This window comes from Hibiscus syriacus, unplaced genomic scaffold (assembly GCF_006381635.1).
Source record: "Hibiscus syriacus cultivar Baekdansim isolate YM2019G1 unplaced genomic scaffold, ASM638163v2 tig00110213_pilon, whole genome shotgun sequence".
NCBI lineage: Eukaryota > Viridiplantae > Streptophyta > Magnoliopsida > Malvales > Malvaceae > Hibiscus > Hibiscus syriacus.
The window spans coordinates 1,158,962-1,180,148 of record NW_024062630.1 but is presented as its reverse complement, the minus strand read 5'-3'; the positions used below and the strand labels follow the sequence as shown (position 1 = coordinate 1,180,148).

The following is a 21,187-nucleotide window of genomic DNA, read 5'->3' as shown; positions in this document are numbered from 1 at the left end:
TAATTATCGTATAAAGGATTAAAAGGTATTTTGACAATCCTTGTATTATATTGTTAAAGTGACAATTTAATCCTTGAACTATGGAGCTGAGTAATTTAATCCTTTAATGTTTGATATGATTCAAACAAGTAAAATTGATAATAATGTTAATGGAAAACCCTTCTAGTTGATGGCGTTGGTTTCAGAAGTTGAAATCTAACAAAGAATACGTTGTTTTAGTTTGATTTATAAATTTGTAGTTTGATTTTATTCTTTATTCACACTGTCATCGATTTTCATTTGTTTGTGCTCATATCAAATGTATTTTGATTAAATTTTACGTGGTATGCTAATAGGATGCTGGATTCTTAGTTCCAATGATCAGAGATCAAGTTTTGGTCAATTATTTCATGTTTGAGTTCTTATAAGGTCATTTATTACCATTAATATATTACAAATTATATAAATTATGTTCTGGATACTAGACAAATTTAGTAGTTCAGCTTAGTGGTTAAGGTGCTTAATTTTTTGGCTTGCGTCTCGGGTTCCAATCCCACCAGCAATAGTTGTTGATTTAATTTATTTTCCATTAATTCAATTTGTGATAAGTGGCATCATTTGATTGTATGATTTTTTTTTAAAAATAAAAATATTAAAAAAAGATCAATCACACAATGACAAATGTCACCATCAGATTGATGATTAAATTTATTGAATTAAATAAAAGTTAGGACCAAATTAATAGAATGTGTAAATAATGAGGATTAAATGTATAATTATACAAATTTTATTAACTGTCACGTCATATATTTTGCTAATATTTAACAGTAGGTGGTTTGATTGATAAAATTTAAATAGTTAGAGGATTCGATTGGCAAAATTTAAAAATCGGTGATTAAAGTAAAATAGATAAATAGTTAGGTGATTAATGATATATTTAATCTTAAAAACTAATATTTTATAAATATTATATTTTAATTAAATTACATTTAAATTTTTATCTAATTTATAATTATATATTTAATATTTTATTAATTAACATCTTATAAATTAATTTAATAATATTTATTGGTGCTCGTATAACGCAACAACGTTATCCTAAGCATTAATAGTACACTGATAAGATGTATTGTTTTGAGCTATATATTTGTCGTATCTTTTCAATCAAGCATATCATTGATTATTAGTGAATAACACGAGGATTAGATGTTTTAGATTTTCAAGGTGCATAATATTTCTTCATATATTTGAGGTAATTAAGTGTTGAAGTTTTATGAATGAAATTAAGATTTTAATATGTAAAAATATTTTTAAGCACGAATCAAAAGATTTTAGTAGTTAAGGGATGATTATTATTTTTAAAGATATCGAGGTAAGAGTGTTTAAGTATTCATTGCTAAATATAATTAATAATCTTTCGAACAAATATTATTTTATAATCAACCTAAAATAATAAACAAGCATTCAAAATAAAGCTACATATTCTACTAACATATCATGCCATCAAATTAAGTTATCACCTCATTGACCAAAATATAACAATTGATAATATAAGTGAATAAAATTTAATAAATCGATAAAATAAATGTTCAAAACATACTTTTTAAAAATTTAGTGAACAAAAATGTATAAATATAGAAAAAGATTGATTATCCAGAAATTTACCCAAGTGTTGGTGGCATGCCAATCTTTAAATATTTATAAATTGGCAAAATTAACTTTAAGGGTGCGTTTGGTTCACGGAATGTAAGATTACTAGTGGGAATAAAAGATTATCAGGGAATAGGATTACTGGGAATGTTGTATTTTGTGTTTGGTTGGTTTAGTAGGAATGTAAGATTATCGTGTTTGGTTAAAGGAATAAAAGATTATTTGAATGTATATTTGACCAAACTGTCATTATTATATATTTGTATAATATTACAAGTTGTAAAAAATTATATATTTTCTTTAAAAAATTAAATTAATAATATTTATATTTTTTTTATAAAATTAAAAATATAAAAAGGTTTAATGAAAGGGTAAAATTGAACTTCATATAAAATTTTAATTATAGATTTTTTTTTATAAATCTAAAATAATTTAAGGATAAATTTATAATTTAACTTTCATAGAATTTTTATTATTCAATGACAGAAGAATGATATTTTTAAAAAAAAATAAAAATTTAAGGGTATTTTAGTCCAAAACGCCGGTAATGTTATAATACCTAAGGGAAAGGAGGTAATGACATTCTCGGTAATATACCCTAAGAAATCTACTATTGATAATAAAACATTACCGAGAATGACATTCCCGATCAAACCAAACGGGGAATGTAAATTACATTCCCAAGTAAATTCCACATTCCCAATCCAAACTCTTCGGTCTCTCCAAAATTTTCTTTTAATAATTTCCTTTGGGAGTTTCCCATTTCCACAAAACCAATATTATAAATATCCTCATTATGTATATATAAGTGGGAATATCACCTAAACATGCAACTAACAACTAATCCTCAATCTCTTGAAGCTTATACATACTAGTGTGCTCACTTTGTATAGAAAAAAGAAATAATAAATGAAGACGTCTCCAGTTTGTTCTTCTAATTCTTCCATCACTTCACCTTCTTCTTCTTCATCAGTAGAATCAGAGAAACCCGAGGGTAAAAGGGGTAGTAGAAACCATCGAAACTTCCGTAAAAATGCAGCTCCAATGACAACTCTACCAGAAGAAGCTACATTTACGAAGGAGTCACCAGGTTTGCTGTTCTAATGAGAAGAATTTAAAGCCAAAATGTATGCGTTTTTTTGGGTTAATTTCGCATTGCAAGTCTGATACTTTGATTCGTTTCTATTTTATTTTTAAACAAAGGCATAGACGGACTGGGAGATTTGAGTCTCACCTTTGGGACAAGTCTTCATGGAATAACATCCACAGCAAGAAAGGAAGACAAGGTAATATGTTCTCCTTTTGGGGAGAGAAAAAAAGGGAAATTCAAGGACAAGCAGATCTCTAATATTTTAGTTTTTAAATGTACTTTATGGTTTAGTTTCAGCTCTGACTCTGTTTTCTTTCTTTTCCATTCTTTTACACTTATGTCGTCTCCTTAGTTTATCTGGGTAAGTCTTTTACGTCACTCACTCTCCATCTGTTCTTGTAGTTGAGTAAATACATTATATTTAAGGGGAAAAGGTGGAATCTTGATGTGCAGGAGCTTTTGAGAGTGAGGGGGATACAACACGTGCCTACGACCTCGCAGCACTCAAGTATTGGGGACCGGAAACCACCTTGAATTTTCCGGTAAAAAATATTGCTTTGGATTTGCCGTGTGAAAAAAAGCAAAGAAATTGTGAAAATGGTGTGATGGGTACTGTATTATGTAATCCAGATGAATGGACAAGAAAAGGAGATTGAAGAAATGAAGATGTCAAAGGAAGAGTACAGTGAGTACTTGGCTTCCCTACGCCGGCGGAGCAGTGGATTCTCAAGGGGAGTTTCTAAGTACCGTGGGGTGGCTAGGCATCACTACAATGGGAAATGAGAAGCTCGAATTGGTCGAGTTTTCGGGAACAAATATCTGTATTTGGGAACTTATGGTAAGCCCCGGAATTCGTTTTTGAATCGAAATAAAGTCGGGGTCGGATCGGGTTCGAATTTATTTAAATCGATGTGGTTTTAGTTGAAACCATTAGGCGTTCTTCATTTATGTATGTTTTACTGTCTTGTTTTCAAGACACCAAGAGGAAGCAGCAGTAGTAGCATATGATATGGCGGCATTGGAGTATGGGGGGGCTAATGCCGTGACCAACTTCGATGTTAGCCGGTACAGAGAACGTTTGAAGAAGAAAGGAATTTCGTTTCTCGATCAAACGCAAGAACAAAAGTCCCCGAAACTCGACTGATAGGATCCGAAGAAGTCGAACAACCTCCGCAACAACAAGAACAAGGAGTGGAAGAACCTGATGATATACCTCAACTTTTCCATTACATGCAGCTGCCTCTATGTGTTGATAACGCGACGATGGTCAGGCGGAGACGACCGATGGCAACGAGCTAGTATGGAGTTTCTGCATGGATTCGGGTTTGACATTGTTTTTTGCTCCGGACTTCCATCTTGAAGAAACAGGCGAATTACCAAACTTGTTTGATGATATCGCATTCGAGGATAATGTCAACTTGATATTCGACTAAGGACCAAAAGAAAATAAGGCCAACCAGGAGTGGGTCGTCGGATGATGCAAGTTGCGGTACCAAAATTGATGGATCCATGAACACGCAAGATGAGAATGGGAAGGAAGTGGTTGTTGTTTGTTGCTTCTGATTCTCCCTCCCATGTTCCACACCAACACCGGTTCCCTGTAACTACTCTGTTTGATGGTTTTTCATTTTGGGTTCAGAGTTGGGAGTTTGTGGTTGGATGGATACCATGCAAAGATTCAAACATATTATGTATGCATGCATGCATGTATGTATGCATTTATTTCCTTTAATTAATTACATACATATCAATTGTTACTTGGTTTTTGTTTAATCTTAATCCCATTCAAATCAATTGTTACGATAAAATGTGCAAGTAGAAAGGAATATGAAAGAAAAATTGAGAGACGATTTTATTCTTTTAGTTTTACACAGATTTAAAACATTTGGATGAGTAAAAGTAGATGGTTAATATTATCAGCAGAAAATAAGAAGATATTTATTGAAAAAAATCAATATTAACCATCTATTTTCACTAATCCATACTAAATTATGTAAAATTATATTAAATTTAATCAAAATTAAATTTTTAATTCAATATTAAGATAAATTAAAAAAATTATAACTCAAATAAAGTCGATATCAAATTTATTATGATGATGTTAGATTAAATTCAAAGATATCAAAACCCTATCTGCCCTTAAGGTGGTCCCCATTCTAAGCACATTTACATGCTCATTGCGTCCAAAAGACACGATAACATATTCATTAATTATTATTTTAAAAATATCATAATAAATCAATAAATGTTTGGTATAGTTACTAGGCATATTATATCTTTAATAAAAAAATAAGTTTCAATCTTAAAGAAAAATATATGTAAAAAATTAAATATAAAAGGTAAAATGGATATTAAAAAGTTAATATATGTAATTTAATAAAATTTAAACAAAAATAAACTTAAATATTTAGCAAGTCCTCCAATTTGAGAATAATATGCTAAAGAATTATATCTTTACAAAATTACTCAAGATATCATCAACTTTGAATATTGATTCGTTTACATTATCAAATTTTTAATTTTACCGATCAAAGTATTGAATTTTAAATGTTAATTGGTTTAGATTACCAAACTTTTAATTCTATGAATTAAAATGAAAACCAAATATTAATATTATAATTGACAAAATTTTAAAATTATAATAATATAAATAATTAGCATTCAAAATTTAATAGTATGGAGAACAGTTTTGTCTTGTACTAGTAATCTAAGTCCAAACTCATTCGGCCCAAAGCCATTTTCTTTGTTGAAGGAACCTTGGGACATATATAAGCCGAGGATCTGCCAAAAACATAGTTTGGTACAGCGCGGTTCTTCAGAGGATTTCCCTCTCTAATAATCCCATTGTTTCTTCAAATAATTCAAAATCTGGTTTCCTTTGTTTCCAGCAGGTAAGTGGTAACAGGTGGGGGTTTAGATTATGTTCTCTTTGTCCAAATTCAAGAATAAGAAAAAGGGTTTATTCAGTTATTCTTCGAGAATTCTTTCCTCTTAGGGTGTCTGTCTCAGTGGGAGCTCAAAGCTAGTCGAAGATGAATGCCCCAATTATTGGTTAAACCTCTTCTCTTTCTTTTTCTCATTTTTAAAAATTATTTCTTTTATTGTTTTCTTAAATTGGGTTTTCTATGGAAGATCCATTGCAAGGAGATTTTCCAGAGGTGATAGAAGAGTATTTGGAGCATGGGGTTATGAAATGCATCGCCTTTAATCGCCGTGGTACTCTTCTCGCAGGTAAATCTCCCTCCCTTTATTGTAATTTTTCGAAAGAAAATTGATGCTATGAATGTTCAGTGTTTTTGATTGAAAAGCTGTGGTTTTTCCTTAGCGATTTGAGCTAGTTGGAGTTGTAAGACAAGTTCTTTTCGGGGTTAAGGCTTACTTGGTTTCAATTATTAACTAAAATTTGAACAAGGGGAAGAAAACCCATACTTAATTGTTAATAACATAACAAAAACAGGGAAATCCCATCAAAATGCGGTATCTTTTGCTCATATATGATTTTGCTCAAACAACATTTGCTTATTTTCTATGTTCTATCTTGGGGTTTCTTTTGATTTGTTTTCCTTTTTTTCTATTTAAGTTGATAAATTGCTGTGCCTGTGTGGGCTATTTAGTTGGCTGGGGAAAGTATGACGGATTGCAGTTCATGATTTTTTAGAGTATTTTTCTTCTGATTGTTTTTTCTGCTGAACCTGCAATTATGTGTTTAAGAACATCATGCCAGTAAATCTCACTTTGTGCACATATTTTGTGGTTTTTGCATTTAATGGCAGCTGGATGCTCTGATGGAAGTTGTGTTATTTGGGACTTTGAGACCAGGGGCATCGCCAAGGAGCTTAGAGATAAAGACTGTACTGCTGCTATAACAAGTGTCTGCTGGTCAAAGTATGGTCATCGAATTCTTGTGTCTGCTGCTGACAAGTCATTAACACTTTGGGATGTTGTCAATGGTGAGAAGATTACTCGTATCGTTCTGCAACAAACGCCTCTACAAGCTCGTCTACATCCGGGTTCCTCAATGCCATCTGTCTGCTTAGCTTGCCCCCTATCATCTGCTCCAATGATTGTTGACTTAAGTACTGGAGGCACAACTGCACTCCCAGTCATTGTTTCCGATATGGGAAATGGTGTTGCTCCGCCTTCTCGTAACAAGATCCCTGATGGAACCTCTTACACACTGACTGCTGCCTGCTTTAACAAGAATGGAGATCTGGTATACGTGGGGAACTCCAAAGGTGAAATACTTATAGTAGATCACAAAAATGTCAAAGTACTTGCTATAGTTCCAATTTCTGGCAGTGCTATGATCAAGAACATTGTTTTCAGCAGAAATGGACAGTATCTCCTTACAAATTCAAATGATAGAGTTATCAGGATTTATGAAAATATTCTTCCCCTGAAAGATGGACTTAGAGCTCTTGATGACCTTAACAAGACCATCAAAGAGGAAGATACTCTTGAGAAGCTGAAGGCTGTTGGATCCAAATGCTTAGTTCTTTTTCGGGAGTTTCAAGATTCAATCACAAAGATCCATTGGAAAGCACCATGTTTCAGTGGTGATGGTGAGTGGGTAATAGCTGCTTCTGCTATCAAAGGAGAGCATAAGATGTACATATGGGACCGAGCTGGTCATCTTGTAAAAATACTTGAAGGTCCAAAGGAAGCCGTGTTTGATTTAGTGTGGCATCCTGTCCACCCTATTATTGTATCTGTTTCCTTGACTGGCTTGGTTTATATTTGGGCTAAAGACTACACTGAAAACTGGAGTGCATTTGCTCCTGATTTCAAAGAGCTTGAAGAAAATGAAGAGTATGTAGAACGAGAAGACGAGTTTGATCTGGTGCCTGAAACCGAAAAGGTGATGCAAAACAGATGTTGTGCATGAATGTTATATTTTGATTAACTTTTTGTTTCTAAAATATTCTTGGTGCAGGTGAAAGAATCAGATATAAATGAAGATGATGAAGTTGATATTGCGACAGTGGAGAAGGATCCACTCAGTGATTCTGATATGTCACAAGAGGAGTTACGCTTCTTGCCTGCTATTCCTTGTCCCGATGATCCCCAACAGCAGAACAAATGTGTGGGAAGTTCATCAAAGTTGATTGATAGTAATCATTCCGGATCCCCTCTCTCTGAAGAGAATGAACAAGCAGCCCACAATGCCTCAAGTCCACCTGAGGGTAAAATTTTCTCCTCAAATATAATAAATGTTTCAATCTCCGTTTTAGTTCGGTTTGATTGGAATGGTATTCTAGCTGCATAAAACAGTGAAGTTCATTGCTCCTCATTTGTAAAATAGGTTCCCAAATAAATGATCTTAAATTCCAAATGAGTTGTGGATGAACCTTCTGGGTTACTCTTAAGAAAATAGAATTCCCAACTTAGTGGTTTGATAAGTAGTTATTTATGTGGATTATGCTCAACACCATTTTCTCCTGCATCCTCTAAGTCTGTATAATGTAAAAAGGTGGTCTAAGAAGCCACTTAGCCAGTTAATTTATGTTGTTGGGATGGATGAAGGGTTCTGGTAGAGTTCGTTGTTTCACATTTTGGTGTTATTGTCTTATACAAGAAAAGAAATGTTCTGTTTTGTTTCCTTCTATTCTGTTCCCTTTATTCTACATGCATTGAACTTTAGGAGAAGAAAAATTGTAATCTATTCTTATAATAATGTAATTGTTCATGTTTGATTTCTTGATGACAATTAGTTATGTCATGTGCGAAAAGATCATACAAGTCAGCATTAATAGTACTAATTGCTCAAACATTTTGTATTCATAGTTTCATATGCATGCATATGCCCAATAAGTGTGAAGTCTACTGCATTTGGTGAAATTTTCCCCTATTTCATTTAAATTTCGTAAGAGTATTGTTATTTTTAAACTGAAATAGAAGAATATCTCTATATGAAATTGTCATTGCTTTCTGGTAGAATATCATTGATATGCAGTTTCATGTGTGAGTAATGACTTGTAATAAACATAAATCTCAGCAATTTCAAAGGGGGTTTGAATTTGCTGTTGTGTTGTTGAGTTGGATCAGGATGCTGGCATTTTGTCTTAACTTAGATTTGCTAGGTTGGTCTTCCATTTAAAATCTAGAGATGATTATTAATTTATTACTGAATGCAACCAATTTAAATAATTGTGGAATAGTAGAAACAATGAGTGAACTAAAATGGATATTTATGAAGATAAGAAAGAAAAGTTGAATGGAATGTTCAGAAGTTTTCTGCATTCTGAGTCATTTGCTTTTGAATTTTAACTGAATCTTTCGACACCTTAAAGTGAATTTTGATGTCATGTAAGACACGGGAATGATATTACAGATGATGACAAATGGATATCTATTTCTTTAGACTTTCATAAAAAAACTGAAAATAATGTAAAAGCAAATCTTTTCAGTTTTGGGGGGAAAGTGCTTAACCCGTTGTGTGTATTTTGAGTTAGATGCTGTGATTTTAAATTATAGCCATAGATCAACATAAACTTTTAGTCTCTTAGTTACTCTTTTGTCATATTTTTTATGTACTACGTCGGCTTCCCAAGTTTAACACGAAGGGTGTTTAATTTGTGGATTGTTACAGAGGACACAGCTGGAGGCAGTCAATCAAAAAGAAAACGCAAGCTTTCAGAGAAGGGGTTGGAGTTACAGGCGGAGAAGGTCAAGAAGCCCATGAAAACCTTGAAATCTTCTGGTAGGTTATTGAAAACAAAGAATAAACCTGTTGATGATGAGGATGATGGCAATGGTTTATATGCGGATGATGGATCCGATGATTACTAGTAGATCAGAATTGTCCTTTATTTATCATTTGAACCTAGTGAATGGAAAAGGAAAAGTGAAGAGAGAATGAGAAAACATGTAGCTGGACAGCTTAGAGCTATTCATCAAAAATTTTCCTTTTAAGAGATTGGCAAATGAGTTTATTATCCATAGATGCACATTTCACCTAGGTTGATGACCGCACCCTGCACCGAGAAACGTTAACTCTTGTTTTTGCTATATTAGGCACGGTAGGGCAAAAGGTCAGTTCAATACCTTAAACACCAGCATATATGGTGTAGGGGTGCTTATTTGTCTTATAATCTGTTTAACTTATGTCACTGACCTATTGATTTTCGAGGTACTTTAGTAAAAAACTATTTCTCAATGGAAAAACGTTGATCATGATGTTGGGAATTCACAACTTTACACCCTAAGTTTCACTTAGAAGCTTACGTTTGGAACTGTCTTGGAAGAACGATGCATGTGATTTGAGAATATTATGCAGGCAATTGCTTTCCTAATTTGCTTCACAATTATGTTGTCCGGTTATTTTTTTATCTTTAATAAAAGATTTTAGATTTTTTATTTAAAAAAATGTTGGTGATGATAGTTTGATAATCATCAGACCACATTAAGTGAGATGAGATTGTATGACATCGCACCAGTATAAAGTTTTTTTACTTTCTTGATTTATGTATATATATTCTTTCAGTCATAATGTCTACACTGGAATGGTGCGTGCTGCAGTACTGTTATTGAAACATTATTACTTGGGTTGAATTGTGGTGTTTCTTTGCTTTAGCAAATAGCAAAGCAATCTTTGGCTACCGGATTGACGAAATATTTTATGTTAGGGGATAAATTTATAAAATTTTAGAGGTAAACTTTAGAGGGCGATTGGACGGTCTGCCAGCCCCTTGATCTATCTTTGTTTGGTTTTAATTTTGATTTTGGTTTATATTTTAAATATCGTGTTTAAAATTTTTATCTACACAAGTTTGTCCGTGATTATTTCAAGAGATTGTAACTGATTAAAAGATGAGTTTTCAGAGAATATAATATTTTGGGAGCTTTAAGAAATTTTAAAGGATGTAGCACTTCGAAGATATGATAGAGGAGGTACTCTTTTGTGTGAATAAGAGATCTTTTGTGAAGTAGATATAGAAAAAAAATATAATAAATTTGATTATTCATAAAAAAAAATAAAATAAATGTTGACAAGCTTGTCACGAATTGGTTTAAAAGGGCATAGACAATCTATGAGTATCAGATTCATTGGTTGATGGTGCATTTGGGTTTTATTAAAAGAAATTGAGATTCATAGCATACATAAACATGAGGATGGTCGTACAGGTAGCTAGTAGCTGTTTGATGATGGTTTGGCCGAAACAAATTAATCATTGAAAAGGGGTTCAAGTGAACTCCAAAGCCAAAGAAAGAGAACCTTCTTCCTACCAAATACTAAACTAAAGCGTGGACAAGACAATACACAACAAGTCAAGCCAAGCCAAGCCGGCAATCTTTGAAAAACAATTCCACTTTCAAACTTTTAACCCCAACCTTACCTTGCACTCATTTTTCCCTTTAATTAATTACCACTTCTCAAGCGCGGGTTGACAGTGAAAGCTAAACTTAAAGCTTATAGATACAGAAACTTGAGATGGAAAGCTAAACAGGGACAAATATAAAGAAAGCTTGGTCTTTGAAGTAAATAAAGAAATCTCTCGTTGCTTTCTCCTTCTGTTTCCAGTACCAAATTCTGTTGCAGTGATGGGTCTCTTGTTGTGTTTTTTCAACTTTTTTCTCTTGTCTGGTTTTGGATTCCCCCTGGCATTTCAAGAAACCACATCGCCGGCTGCTAATCACTTGGGTCAGATCAATTCCAACTCGGTCCTGGTGGCTTTGCTGGACTCGCATTATACGGAGCTTGCCGAATTGGTGGAGAAAGCTTTGCTTTTACAGACCCTGGAAGAATCTGTTGGGAAACACAATATCACCATTTTTGCTCCTAAGAACGAAGCTCTGGAGCGGAATCTCGACCCTGAATTCAACCGCTTCTTACTGGAACCTGGCAACCTCAAGTCCCTCCAGACTCTCTTGCTTTACCACATTGTGCCCGCCAGGATTGAGCCGCACTCGTGGCCCAATTCCACATCCGACTCAGCCCTCCACCGTACCTTATCCAATCACCGAGTTCAGCTCTCCAGTGAAGATTCATCCGGGGCTAAATTCATTGGCACAGCCAGGGTAATTAACCCCAATGCCGTTAACCGTCCCGACGGTGTCATCCACGGCATCGAACAGTTATTAATTCCTCGATCAGTACAACAAGATTTCAACAACCGTAGAAGTCTTCGCTCAATCTCCGCCATCAAACCAGAAGGAGCTCCCGAAGTTGACCCCAAAACCCACCGTTTGAAGAAACCCACTCCGCCTGTCAAACCCGGCACGTCGCCCGTCCTTCCGATTTACGACGCAATGGCTCCAGGCCCATCACTAGCTCCGGCTCCGGCTCCGGGACCAGGCGGACCTCACCACCATTTCAACGGAATGAGACAAGTTAAAGATTTCATCCAAACATTGGTACAATACGGAGGGTACAATGAAATGGCTGATATTTTAGTCAACTTAACGTCGTTAGCCACCGAAATGGGGCGCTTGGTCTCCGAGGGCTACGTTTTGACAGTTCTAGCACCCAACGACGAAGCCATGGCCAAGTTAACCACGGACCAGCTAAGCGAACCTGGCGCACCGGAACAAATCATTTACTACCACATAATTCCCGAATACCAGACGGAGGAAAGCATGTACAATTCGGTGAGGAGGTTCGGAAAAGTGTCGTACGATACACTGAGGCTGCCACACAAAGTATTGGCTCAAGAAGCTGACGGGTCCGTCAAATTCGGGCACGGAGATGTATCCGCATATTTGTTCGACCCGGATATTTACACTGACGGAAGGATCTCGGTGCAGGGAATCGACGAGGTTCTTTTCCCGCTGGAAGAGAAAACCAAGGAAGAAAAGAAGACCATCAAAGTTGCCACAGCGAAACCCAGAAGAGGTAAATAAAATTCTTACCCTTTTCCCGAAATTTTATATATTTTTAATTCTTTATAATCTGGGAATAGTAGCGGCAAGAAAACCGTACGGTGGTTTCCGGGGACTTTTTTTTTGTGGGTGGGGGATACCGGGATAGTGTTAGTAAATCGGAAGTGTCGGTGGGGGAATAAGTCAAAGGGTAGATATGTCTTTTAGTTTGTTGTTTTTTTACTAATATTTATAATTATTTTTAAGAATATATAGTAGGTGTGTGATTGTTTTCTTTCATTTTCTTAGTCATTTTTAGTTCAAATTTAGTTTTCCACATCCACAAAAAGAAAAGAAAAAAGAAAGCTTATACTCCACTATATTCAAAAAAAAAATCAAAATATAAATTATGAAAAAAAGCTAAAGGTTATGCGACCTTTAGCTTTTTGGAACTAATTAAATTTTTATATATTTTAGATATTTTTAGTGATATTTTTTTTAAATTTTCTATTGAAAAAATATATATTTTTCTTTAAAAATTTATAAATTTATAAAATGCAACGTTGGTCCATGTGTGTTGGATTTGTCTAATTTAATTATGTGAAACTCACTTTCCTTAGCTTAATCAACAATTTAGGAATGAGTTTAGGTGCTTAATCATGTCTTAGAGAGATGTGATTTGGAATTTGAACTTCATCACCCTGGTCGTTGTGAGGGGACCACAATGATATGGTTGGACTTTCCCTCTCAAATTTTCCCTAAATTGCAATAACTTAGCTTTAAAATACATACACTATAGAGAAAGCATAGGCAATGTGATTAATATATTAGTTGGGGTATTGGGGAGTTGTTTTCATAAAGTTAAGATGGTGTATTATTAATTGTGTTGTGAGTCGTGACTAATACTTCATTACCCGAATGTTTGGCAGGGAAGTTGCTTGAAGTTGCATGCCGAATGCTGGTGGCCATCGGACAAGATTCCCGGTTTACCACATGCAATATATGAAAACCACCATCGTTTCCCTCATGCCATAAAAAACAAAACTTTAAACAATTCAAAGGTGTAATTCTAAATCCTTATTTTTCATTCTAAACTCTGCATTTGTTTATTTGCTGAAGGAACATTTACAGCTAAATCCAGGCAGGGACACCACCACCCTTGTCAACTTGTTTAATACATTTAATGTGTCAGCCTACCATGCCAATAATGAAATAATATCTTCTCATATAACTGTCTCTCCAAGTCAAGTATCTCATTCCAACAATATATTTTACTCCAGTGTTGATCTACTTGCAGGTGAACCAGCATAGTTTAAAAGTGTGGTGATTTGCTCTCTACCATAGGATTTTTCTCTCTTTTAAAGGTGGGATGATGCAGCTAAACATGGGAAGATGGAAAATGGTGAGAAAATTTATTATAAAATTGTTTTCCAGTCCCACGTGCATAAATTCAATGATTCAGCCCGGTTGGCTTGGTTGCTGATACCCTCTAATGTACAAGATTTTTTGTATTTTTTTCTTTCTTTCTTTCTTTCTTTCAATCTGTGTGTAATGTGGTGGTGGGGTGGCTGCTGTTGTTTGGTGATGAGGAGATATGGAAATGGGAAGGGTGAGGGATTTGATTTTGTGTGAAGTAGATGGGGTCAATCCCACTTTAATAATAACAATAAAAGAAACCAAAAAAGAAAACGCATCACACCAATTTTATATCTCGAAATTATTAATTAATATGTATTCTCTCTTTCAATAACTTTGAAACTGTAAGTATTATTTTTTCTTCTTCTTCTTCTGTGAATTCCTTTCTTTTGGTAACTAGAACCACCGACAATGGTCTCTGTAGGTAAAAATCAAATATACAATTCTAACATGTAAATTTTAAAATATATGTTAAATTGTTTACATTTAAAAAATTGATGAAAAATATTGGTTGGTAACAAAGAAATATATATATATATATATATAATTACTAAATAAAAATAACATACTTTCAAAATTATTAAAAATGTAGAGTGGCCACAAGGTCATGAAAGATAATGTGAGATTAAAAGCAGGAGGATAAACATGTTAGAATCTGTTAATATTCAATCGAGCACGGCATGAGATATAACTGAATAGCTGTACTGTATTAATACACTATACTATTGTATTAATGCTTGCTGTTTTTTTTATAGAGAAAATCGTCTCAGTGACAAAAAAAAAGTTATAATATACGATTTTAACCAACTTTTTTTGGATTTGCCAAAATGACCAACAAAATCGCAACGCGAAATAAAAATCGCAACGCGATCCCCAGAATCGCAAATCAGTTTCCAAAATCGCAACGCGATTCTTGAAAATCGCAATGCGATAGTACAAATTCGCATTGCGATTTTCCAAAATCGCAACGCGAATATGAAAATCGCAACGCGAACACATAAATCGCAACGCGTATCCGTAAATCGCAACGTGTATCCGTATATCGCAACGCGTATCCGTAAATCGCAACGATAATACATAAAATCGCAACGCGTATCCGTAAATCGCAACGCGATATTTAAAGCGCCATTATAATCGCTACGCGTATTTTATTTTCAAATTACAAAAACGAATATTAAGACAAAATCCCGTAATCGCAACTCATAACCTAAAACCTAAAATCACAACTCAGTCCCATCTCCATCTCTCACTCTCTACGGCGAAGAAATCCGTCCCCATCTCCGAAGATTTCCGTCCCCATCTCCGGCGAAATCCCTCACAACCATTCACGGTCAGAAATCCCTCACAATATTCAGAAATGGAAAATCAACCTCCGAAGGTTAGTTTTTTTAATTATTTTTATTTTGAAATGTTTGCATTATTGTAGGTTTTTCATATTGAAACTGATGATAAGTTTACTGGTCATTTCAATAATAGATTAACCATTTCACTTAGATTTCATTTCGCGTTACGATTCTGTCGTTGCGATTTTCATTTCGCGTTGCTATTCTCTCGTTGCGATTTTCAAGTTAGTATTTGTCTTTGTCTTTGTTCTGTCTTTTGGTTGAAGTAATGCAATCCATTCAAGTTTCAATTTGCAGAAGAGTCGCAACGAGATAAATGAAAATCGCAACGAGAGAAATGAAAATCGCAACGAGAGAATGACTGTCGCAACGAGAGAAATGAAAATCGCAATGAGAGAATCGCAACGCGAAATGAAAATCGCAACGAGAGAATCGCAACGCGAAACCAAAATCGCATTGCGATTTTCATTTCGCGTTGCGATTCTCTCGTTGCGATTTTCATTTCGCGTTGCGATTCTCTCGTTGCGATTTTCATTTCAACCAAAAGACAAAACAGTGTTGTAAATTTTAGTTTCAAGAATAAACTACTACTTTTTATGTTTATTGTTTTTGGTATATCTTCACAGTGTAGTTTTTGGTATATCTAACTTGGTATGTTTATTGTTTTTGTAGAAATTTTTTTCGGCTCAATTGACCTTGAGAAATAAAGTCAGCCTGGCCACTACAATTGCTTCGAAGCTTTCACCTGCTCAAAGACAATTGTTTGAGGAAACCTGCTTCGGGCCATGGCTGAGAGTACAGCATCCGGGTGGAGATGCTAATTTGACCCATTTGTGGCTTCAGACCATGACATCAAATCTACCCGACAGTATACAACGTGGTGAGGAAGAGATATGGTTTCATTTTCCACCAGCGTATACTTGTTTTGGGCGGAAGGAGTTCTGCTTAATCACTGGTCTACGATTCGGACACGATGATGTAGGCCGGTACACTCGTCATATCGCCCGCCCATCATGGTTATCCCGGGTTTTTCCGGATGAGTCAATGGAGAAGCCGAACCTACATGTCGACGACCTGAAGAAATTGTTTAATAAGAAAGCTGGTTTCACTCGGATGGATGACGTCGATGTTGTCCGAGTATGCCTTCTACTACTTGTGTATGCCGGCTTTTTAGGCAGAGAGGCCAGACAACCTATTCATCGGGAGCTAATAATATTGGTAGAGGACCTGAATGCATGGAATCTGTTTCCGTGGGGTTCGTATATATGGAAAGCTACCTGGACTAAGTTGTCGTCTGCCTTTGATGACCGCAAAAGTTTGCGGGGCGATGGGTCCAAATACACTTTGTCAGGCTTTGTTTGGGCCTTTAAGGTAAGAATTTCTATATAATGTTTCTAAAATTATAATTAATTATTTAACAATTACTAATTTTGTTATTATATTGTTTGTAGATTTGGATATTCGAGGCTTTCCCCAGCATGCGTACATATGCAATAAAAACGTCAAATGATATTCCCAGGGCTATTTCCTGGAAGAGGAAAACTCTGTTGGATTGGGAAGACTTAATACCATATGCGACAATAAATAATGTAAGTTAACACAAATACTTTCATATAATATATAAACAAGTTATTAATAGTAGACGTTTAACTTTGTTTGAGTTTTTATATTTTAGGAGGCCAACATTCCATTACAAAGACTGACACCCACGGAGGAAGAGCTTGCCACTGATTGGTAGCAAGCTAGTCAGAGTTTTTTTGATGGCACGGATGATGAGCAGCATCCACTTCCTCCAATTCGAGAGCCATCACCTCACCTAGAGCCATCACCCGATCGACCCGACTATACACCTCTAGAACGAGAGCCATCACCTATCCCGTCACATCATCGAGCCTCTTCTCCACCATCACCTCATGATAGGCGACCGGCAAAGATGCCACGACTCCTATCTCCCTGTTCTCCACCTCCACCTCAACGGGATGAGTCAAGGGAGTTACGTGATGAGGTCAATGCCTTGCGTGAGGAGATCGGTACTCTACGCGATAACGATGGTGCATGGCGTGTGGAGGTGTCAACTTTACGTGGTGAGGTTGCCGCTCTACGTGAGATAATAGTATCGTTGCAGAATGAGGTTCATACTCTACGCAACGAGGTAAGTTTAAGATTTTCCATATTTAACTTAATGATAAATTTACTCGTAATTTCACTTAGATTAGCCATTTCACTTAGATTGCTTAGTAAATTTATTCGGTTGCTGCCAATTCTGCTGAACTGTGTATTCTTTAACACTGTGAAATAGTATTTGTCTTTGTTTTGTCTTTTGGTTGAAAGTAAATTTGTTCGGTTGCTGCCAATTCTGCTAAACTGTGTATTCTTTAACACTGTGAAATAGTATTTGTCTTTGTTTTGTCTTTTGGTTGAAGTAATGCAATCCATTCAAGTTTCAATTTGCAGAAGAAGAAATAGTTTACTTTCGCAACACGAAACTTAAAATCGCAACGCGAAACCAAAATCGCAACGCGAAATGAAAATCGCAACGACAGAATCGCAACGCGAAACCAAAATCGCAACGACAAGATCGCAACGCGAAACCAAAATCGCATTGCGATTTTCATTTCGCGTTGCGATTCTTTCGTTGCGATTTTCATTTCGCATTGCGATTCTGTCGTTGCGATTTTCATTTCGCGTTGCGATTTTGGTTTCGCGTTGCGATTTTAAGTTTCGTGTTGCGAAAGTAAACTATTTCTTCTTCTGCAAATTGAAACTTGAATGGATTGCATTACTTCAACCAATAGACAAAACAAAGACAAATACTAACTTCAGGGTATTAGTTTGAAACATATTTTTCTTTGTTATCTGATGCATTTTGTGAACTATGATAGAATAATGACTTGGGTGAATACAATGCAAGTTTGAAACATATTTGTCTTTGTTTTCACTGTTTAAATATCATGTCTGTTTATTTACTGATTTTTGTATTTAATTATTTAGCGGCCCGATAGAGTGGATGCTTTACGTCGGGTTATGCTTGCACGACGGAGTTCACGCATCAGACAGCGTGCACGTGCTATTAAGTCTCCGTACACCCCAATAGTGCGAAGACACCGCAAGAAGAAGCCCGACTCGCCTGTCATCCCTCAAGAGTCCACTCCTATCGTTGAAGAGGCCCCCCCTATCATTCCTCGAGAGTCCCCTCCCACCGTTCAAGAGGCCACTGTCATCATTGAAGAGGTCCCTCCCACCATTCAAGAGCCCGATTCACATGGTGTCATATGTAGGCTTCTTGAGAAACCCTCTTACGTGCCGGACATGATGGATTCAAGTTGGCTCTCGTATGAGTTACCGGCCAGTACCATACCGGTATCTGAAGAGGAGAGGGAACAACTACCGGACACAATTCTGGATAACACCCTTTGGGCTAAGACCGCTGTTGATTTTTATCTACATGAGCAGAGCCAGGGGTGTTTCACTGACATATGCAAGCTCACCGATGATATCTATTTGTTGCTTGATCGGTCTTGGTGGGGCGTATTATTAGGGGTCGAAGACAATGGCTATTTCGATGGGGGGGTAAGTCTTATATTTTCTTATATTTCAATTTGATTAATTTTTTTTTTAAATTTATGTAAGTCACTAATATATGTCTTTTTTTGTAAAACAGCATATCGATGCGTGGGTGACACGTCTTCTAATAATAAGAAAACTTAAGAAAAATAAAAATATACGATATACAATTATGCCGACGTCTTTTCACGCCGTTCACTTGAAGAATGCACGAGATGAATCATTTGATTTGGGCAATGGACAAGCTAAACTTTATCCTGCATGGTGGGAGGTCGATAAGGTTAGTATTTATTTTAGATTGAGTTTAAAGGTTTTATGAAATAAGTGCGCAAATGAATGAATTATTACTTATGATTGCAGGTGTTTATCCCTGTTTTGGAACGTAAACATTGGATTCTCGTCGAGCTTCAGCTCCCATCCCTTAAGACAATAGTGTATGACAGCATGATAAATTACATATCATTGGCTGATTTAAGAGATGTTATTAAGGGATTGAGCTCTCATTTGGCTAAATTCTTGGATGCGATCAATTATTGGACTCGTTCTGGAAACAAGAAGCCAAAGAAGCTCAATATTACAGTTATTAGAGACGAGACCGCGCCACAACAAACGAGCGGAGCCAGAGGAGATTGTGGTCCTCTCGTATGCTTGGCGTTGGAGCGTTTGACGACGGGAAGCATCAAGTATCTACCTCCCACCGATAGAGATAGAGCTGCAGTAGGCTTGTGGTTTCGGCATTATATGGCTAAATCGATATATACGAGACGTTGCCTACCTGCATCCGCGTTATAAAAATGTCCATAAACAATTGGTAAGTTTATATACTTTTGGTTTGAAAATGTTTGGTTAAGTACCTAGAATTCAATAATTTGCTGTTTGTAGGTTTTAGATGTGTAGAAAGTGTTGTTTGAGCAAATGTTTGGTTTCTGCAGGTTAATCTCAGAAGTGAACTGCGTGAAAATGATGTATGGCTGCAAAAGTTGATTCAATAGTTTAATTGATTGTTTTTTGATTGTTTAATTGATTTGTAAAAGTTGATTCAATAGTAGATGATCGGAAATAAGAATTATTGCTTATTTTTTGATTGTTTAATTGATTTGTAAAAGATGATTTGTAAAAGTTGATTTGTGTAATTGATGCGAATATAATTCTTATTTGTGCTTGTTTAATTGATTGAAATGTAATGGTTGATTTTGTTGATTTCAATCTGCATTATGTTGAAGGCAAAATTGACTATCGCAATGCGAAATGAAAATCGCAATGCGAAATGAAAATCGCAACGAGAGAATCGCAATGCGAAATGAAAATCGCAATACGGAAATGAAAATCGCAACGGGAGAATCGCAATGCGATTTTAATTTCGCATTGCGATTCTCTCATTGCGATTTCATTTCGCATTGCGATTTTCATTTCGCATTGCGATTCTCTCGTTGCGATTTTCATTTCGCATTGCGATTTTCATTTCGCATTGCGATTCTCTCGTTGCGATTTTCATTTCCGCATTGCGATTTTCATGTTGGGATTTTCATTTCGCATTGCGATTCTCTCGTTGCGATTGTAATTTCCGTGTTGCGATAGTCAAATGCATGCCTAATAGTGATAACAACTGAATAACAAGAGTTGGTTAAGTCAAAATGGTTTGCCTGAGTCATTAATTCAACTGAAAATGTTAAAAGTTCACACATAAAATCCACATAATACAACGTTTGCATTTAAAAATCACCTAAGTTAACAGTCCCAAAAGGTGAAGCCAATTGTGATTGGGATTTTAAAGATGATTGCCTTTTGCTTGACACCATATGAGCTTTGGATTTTGATGAGGATCCATATTTTGGTAGAGGAAAAGATGATTTTGATGGCACTGGTGATCCACATGTCAACCTTGTATGACCACTTTCCTTGCACCGACTACATGTCGATCTCTTCTTCTCTTCACCCTTAGACGGTATACGATCGTGACTTTTTGGTCGGCCAGGTAGCCTTCTGTCCATGGCTGGTGGCAAAACTGTTTGTAAGTCATCTGGTATGTCCCACTCAGAAGGATGTGGAATAGGGTAGACAATCTCGGCATAAGTCTGTCGATAAACTTCTGTAGTGTAGCAATCCATAGCGTATGCGCTTGAATCATCTTGGTTTAAATGAAGAGCAACTTTTATAACATGGCCACACGGATAACCAGATGTTTGCCATTTCATACAACTACACGTCTTTGCATTTAGATCGACTAGCCCATTTAAGTTATTATCCAGTACTTGAAACAAAGTGTTTGAACATGGTTCAACTCTCCATGACGTTGACTTCACAACACGTTTCGTTATCTTTTTTCAGTCCATGGTGTAACACGATG

The 21,187-nt window shown here is 35.7% G+C and overlaps 2 protein-coding genes and 1 pseudogene across 2 annotated transcripts; all 3 read left to right on the top strand.

Annotated features, from left to right (window-relative positions):
* Positions 1–2,538: 2,538 nt before the first annotated feature.
* LOC120113737 lies at positions 2,539–4,200 on the top strand (annotated as a pseudogene).
* A 1,344-nt stretch (positions 4,201–5,544) lies between these two features.
* Positions 5,545–9,635, top strand: LOC120113847 (protein RBL-like). The gene is made up of 5 exons (XM_039134897.1): positions 5,545–5,770; positions 5,852–5,950; positions 6,493–7,577; positions 7,653–7,902; positions 9,309–9,635. Exons 1-5 carry the CDS (start codon positions 5,752–5,754, stop codon positions 9,506–9,508), a joined length of 1,653 nt encoding a protein of 550 aa, XP_038990828.1. The 5' UTR covers positions 5,545–5,751; the 3' UTR covers positions 9,509–9,635.
* A 1,556-nt stretch (positions 9,636–11,191) lies between these two features.
* LOC120113845 (fasciclin-like arabinogalactan protein 15) lies at positions 11,192–14,036 on the top strand. Its single transcript, XM_039134896.1, has 3 exons — positions 11,192–12,551; positions 13,447–13,578; positions 13,815–14,036. Exons 1-2 carry the CDS (start codon positions 11,261–11,263, stop codon positions 13,521–13,523), a joined length of 1,368 nt encoding a protein of 455 aa, XP_038990827.1. The 5' UTR covers positions 11,192–11,260; the 3' UTR covers positions 13,524–13,578; positions 13,815–14,036.
* The last annotated feature ends 7,151 nt before the right edge of the window (positions 14,037–21,187 follow it).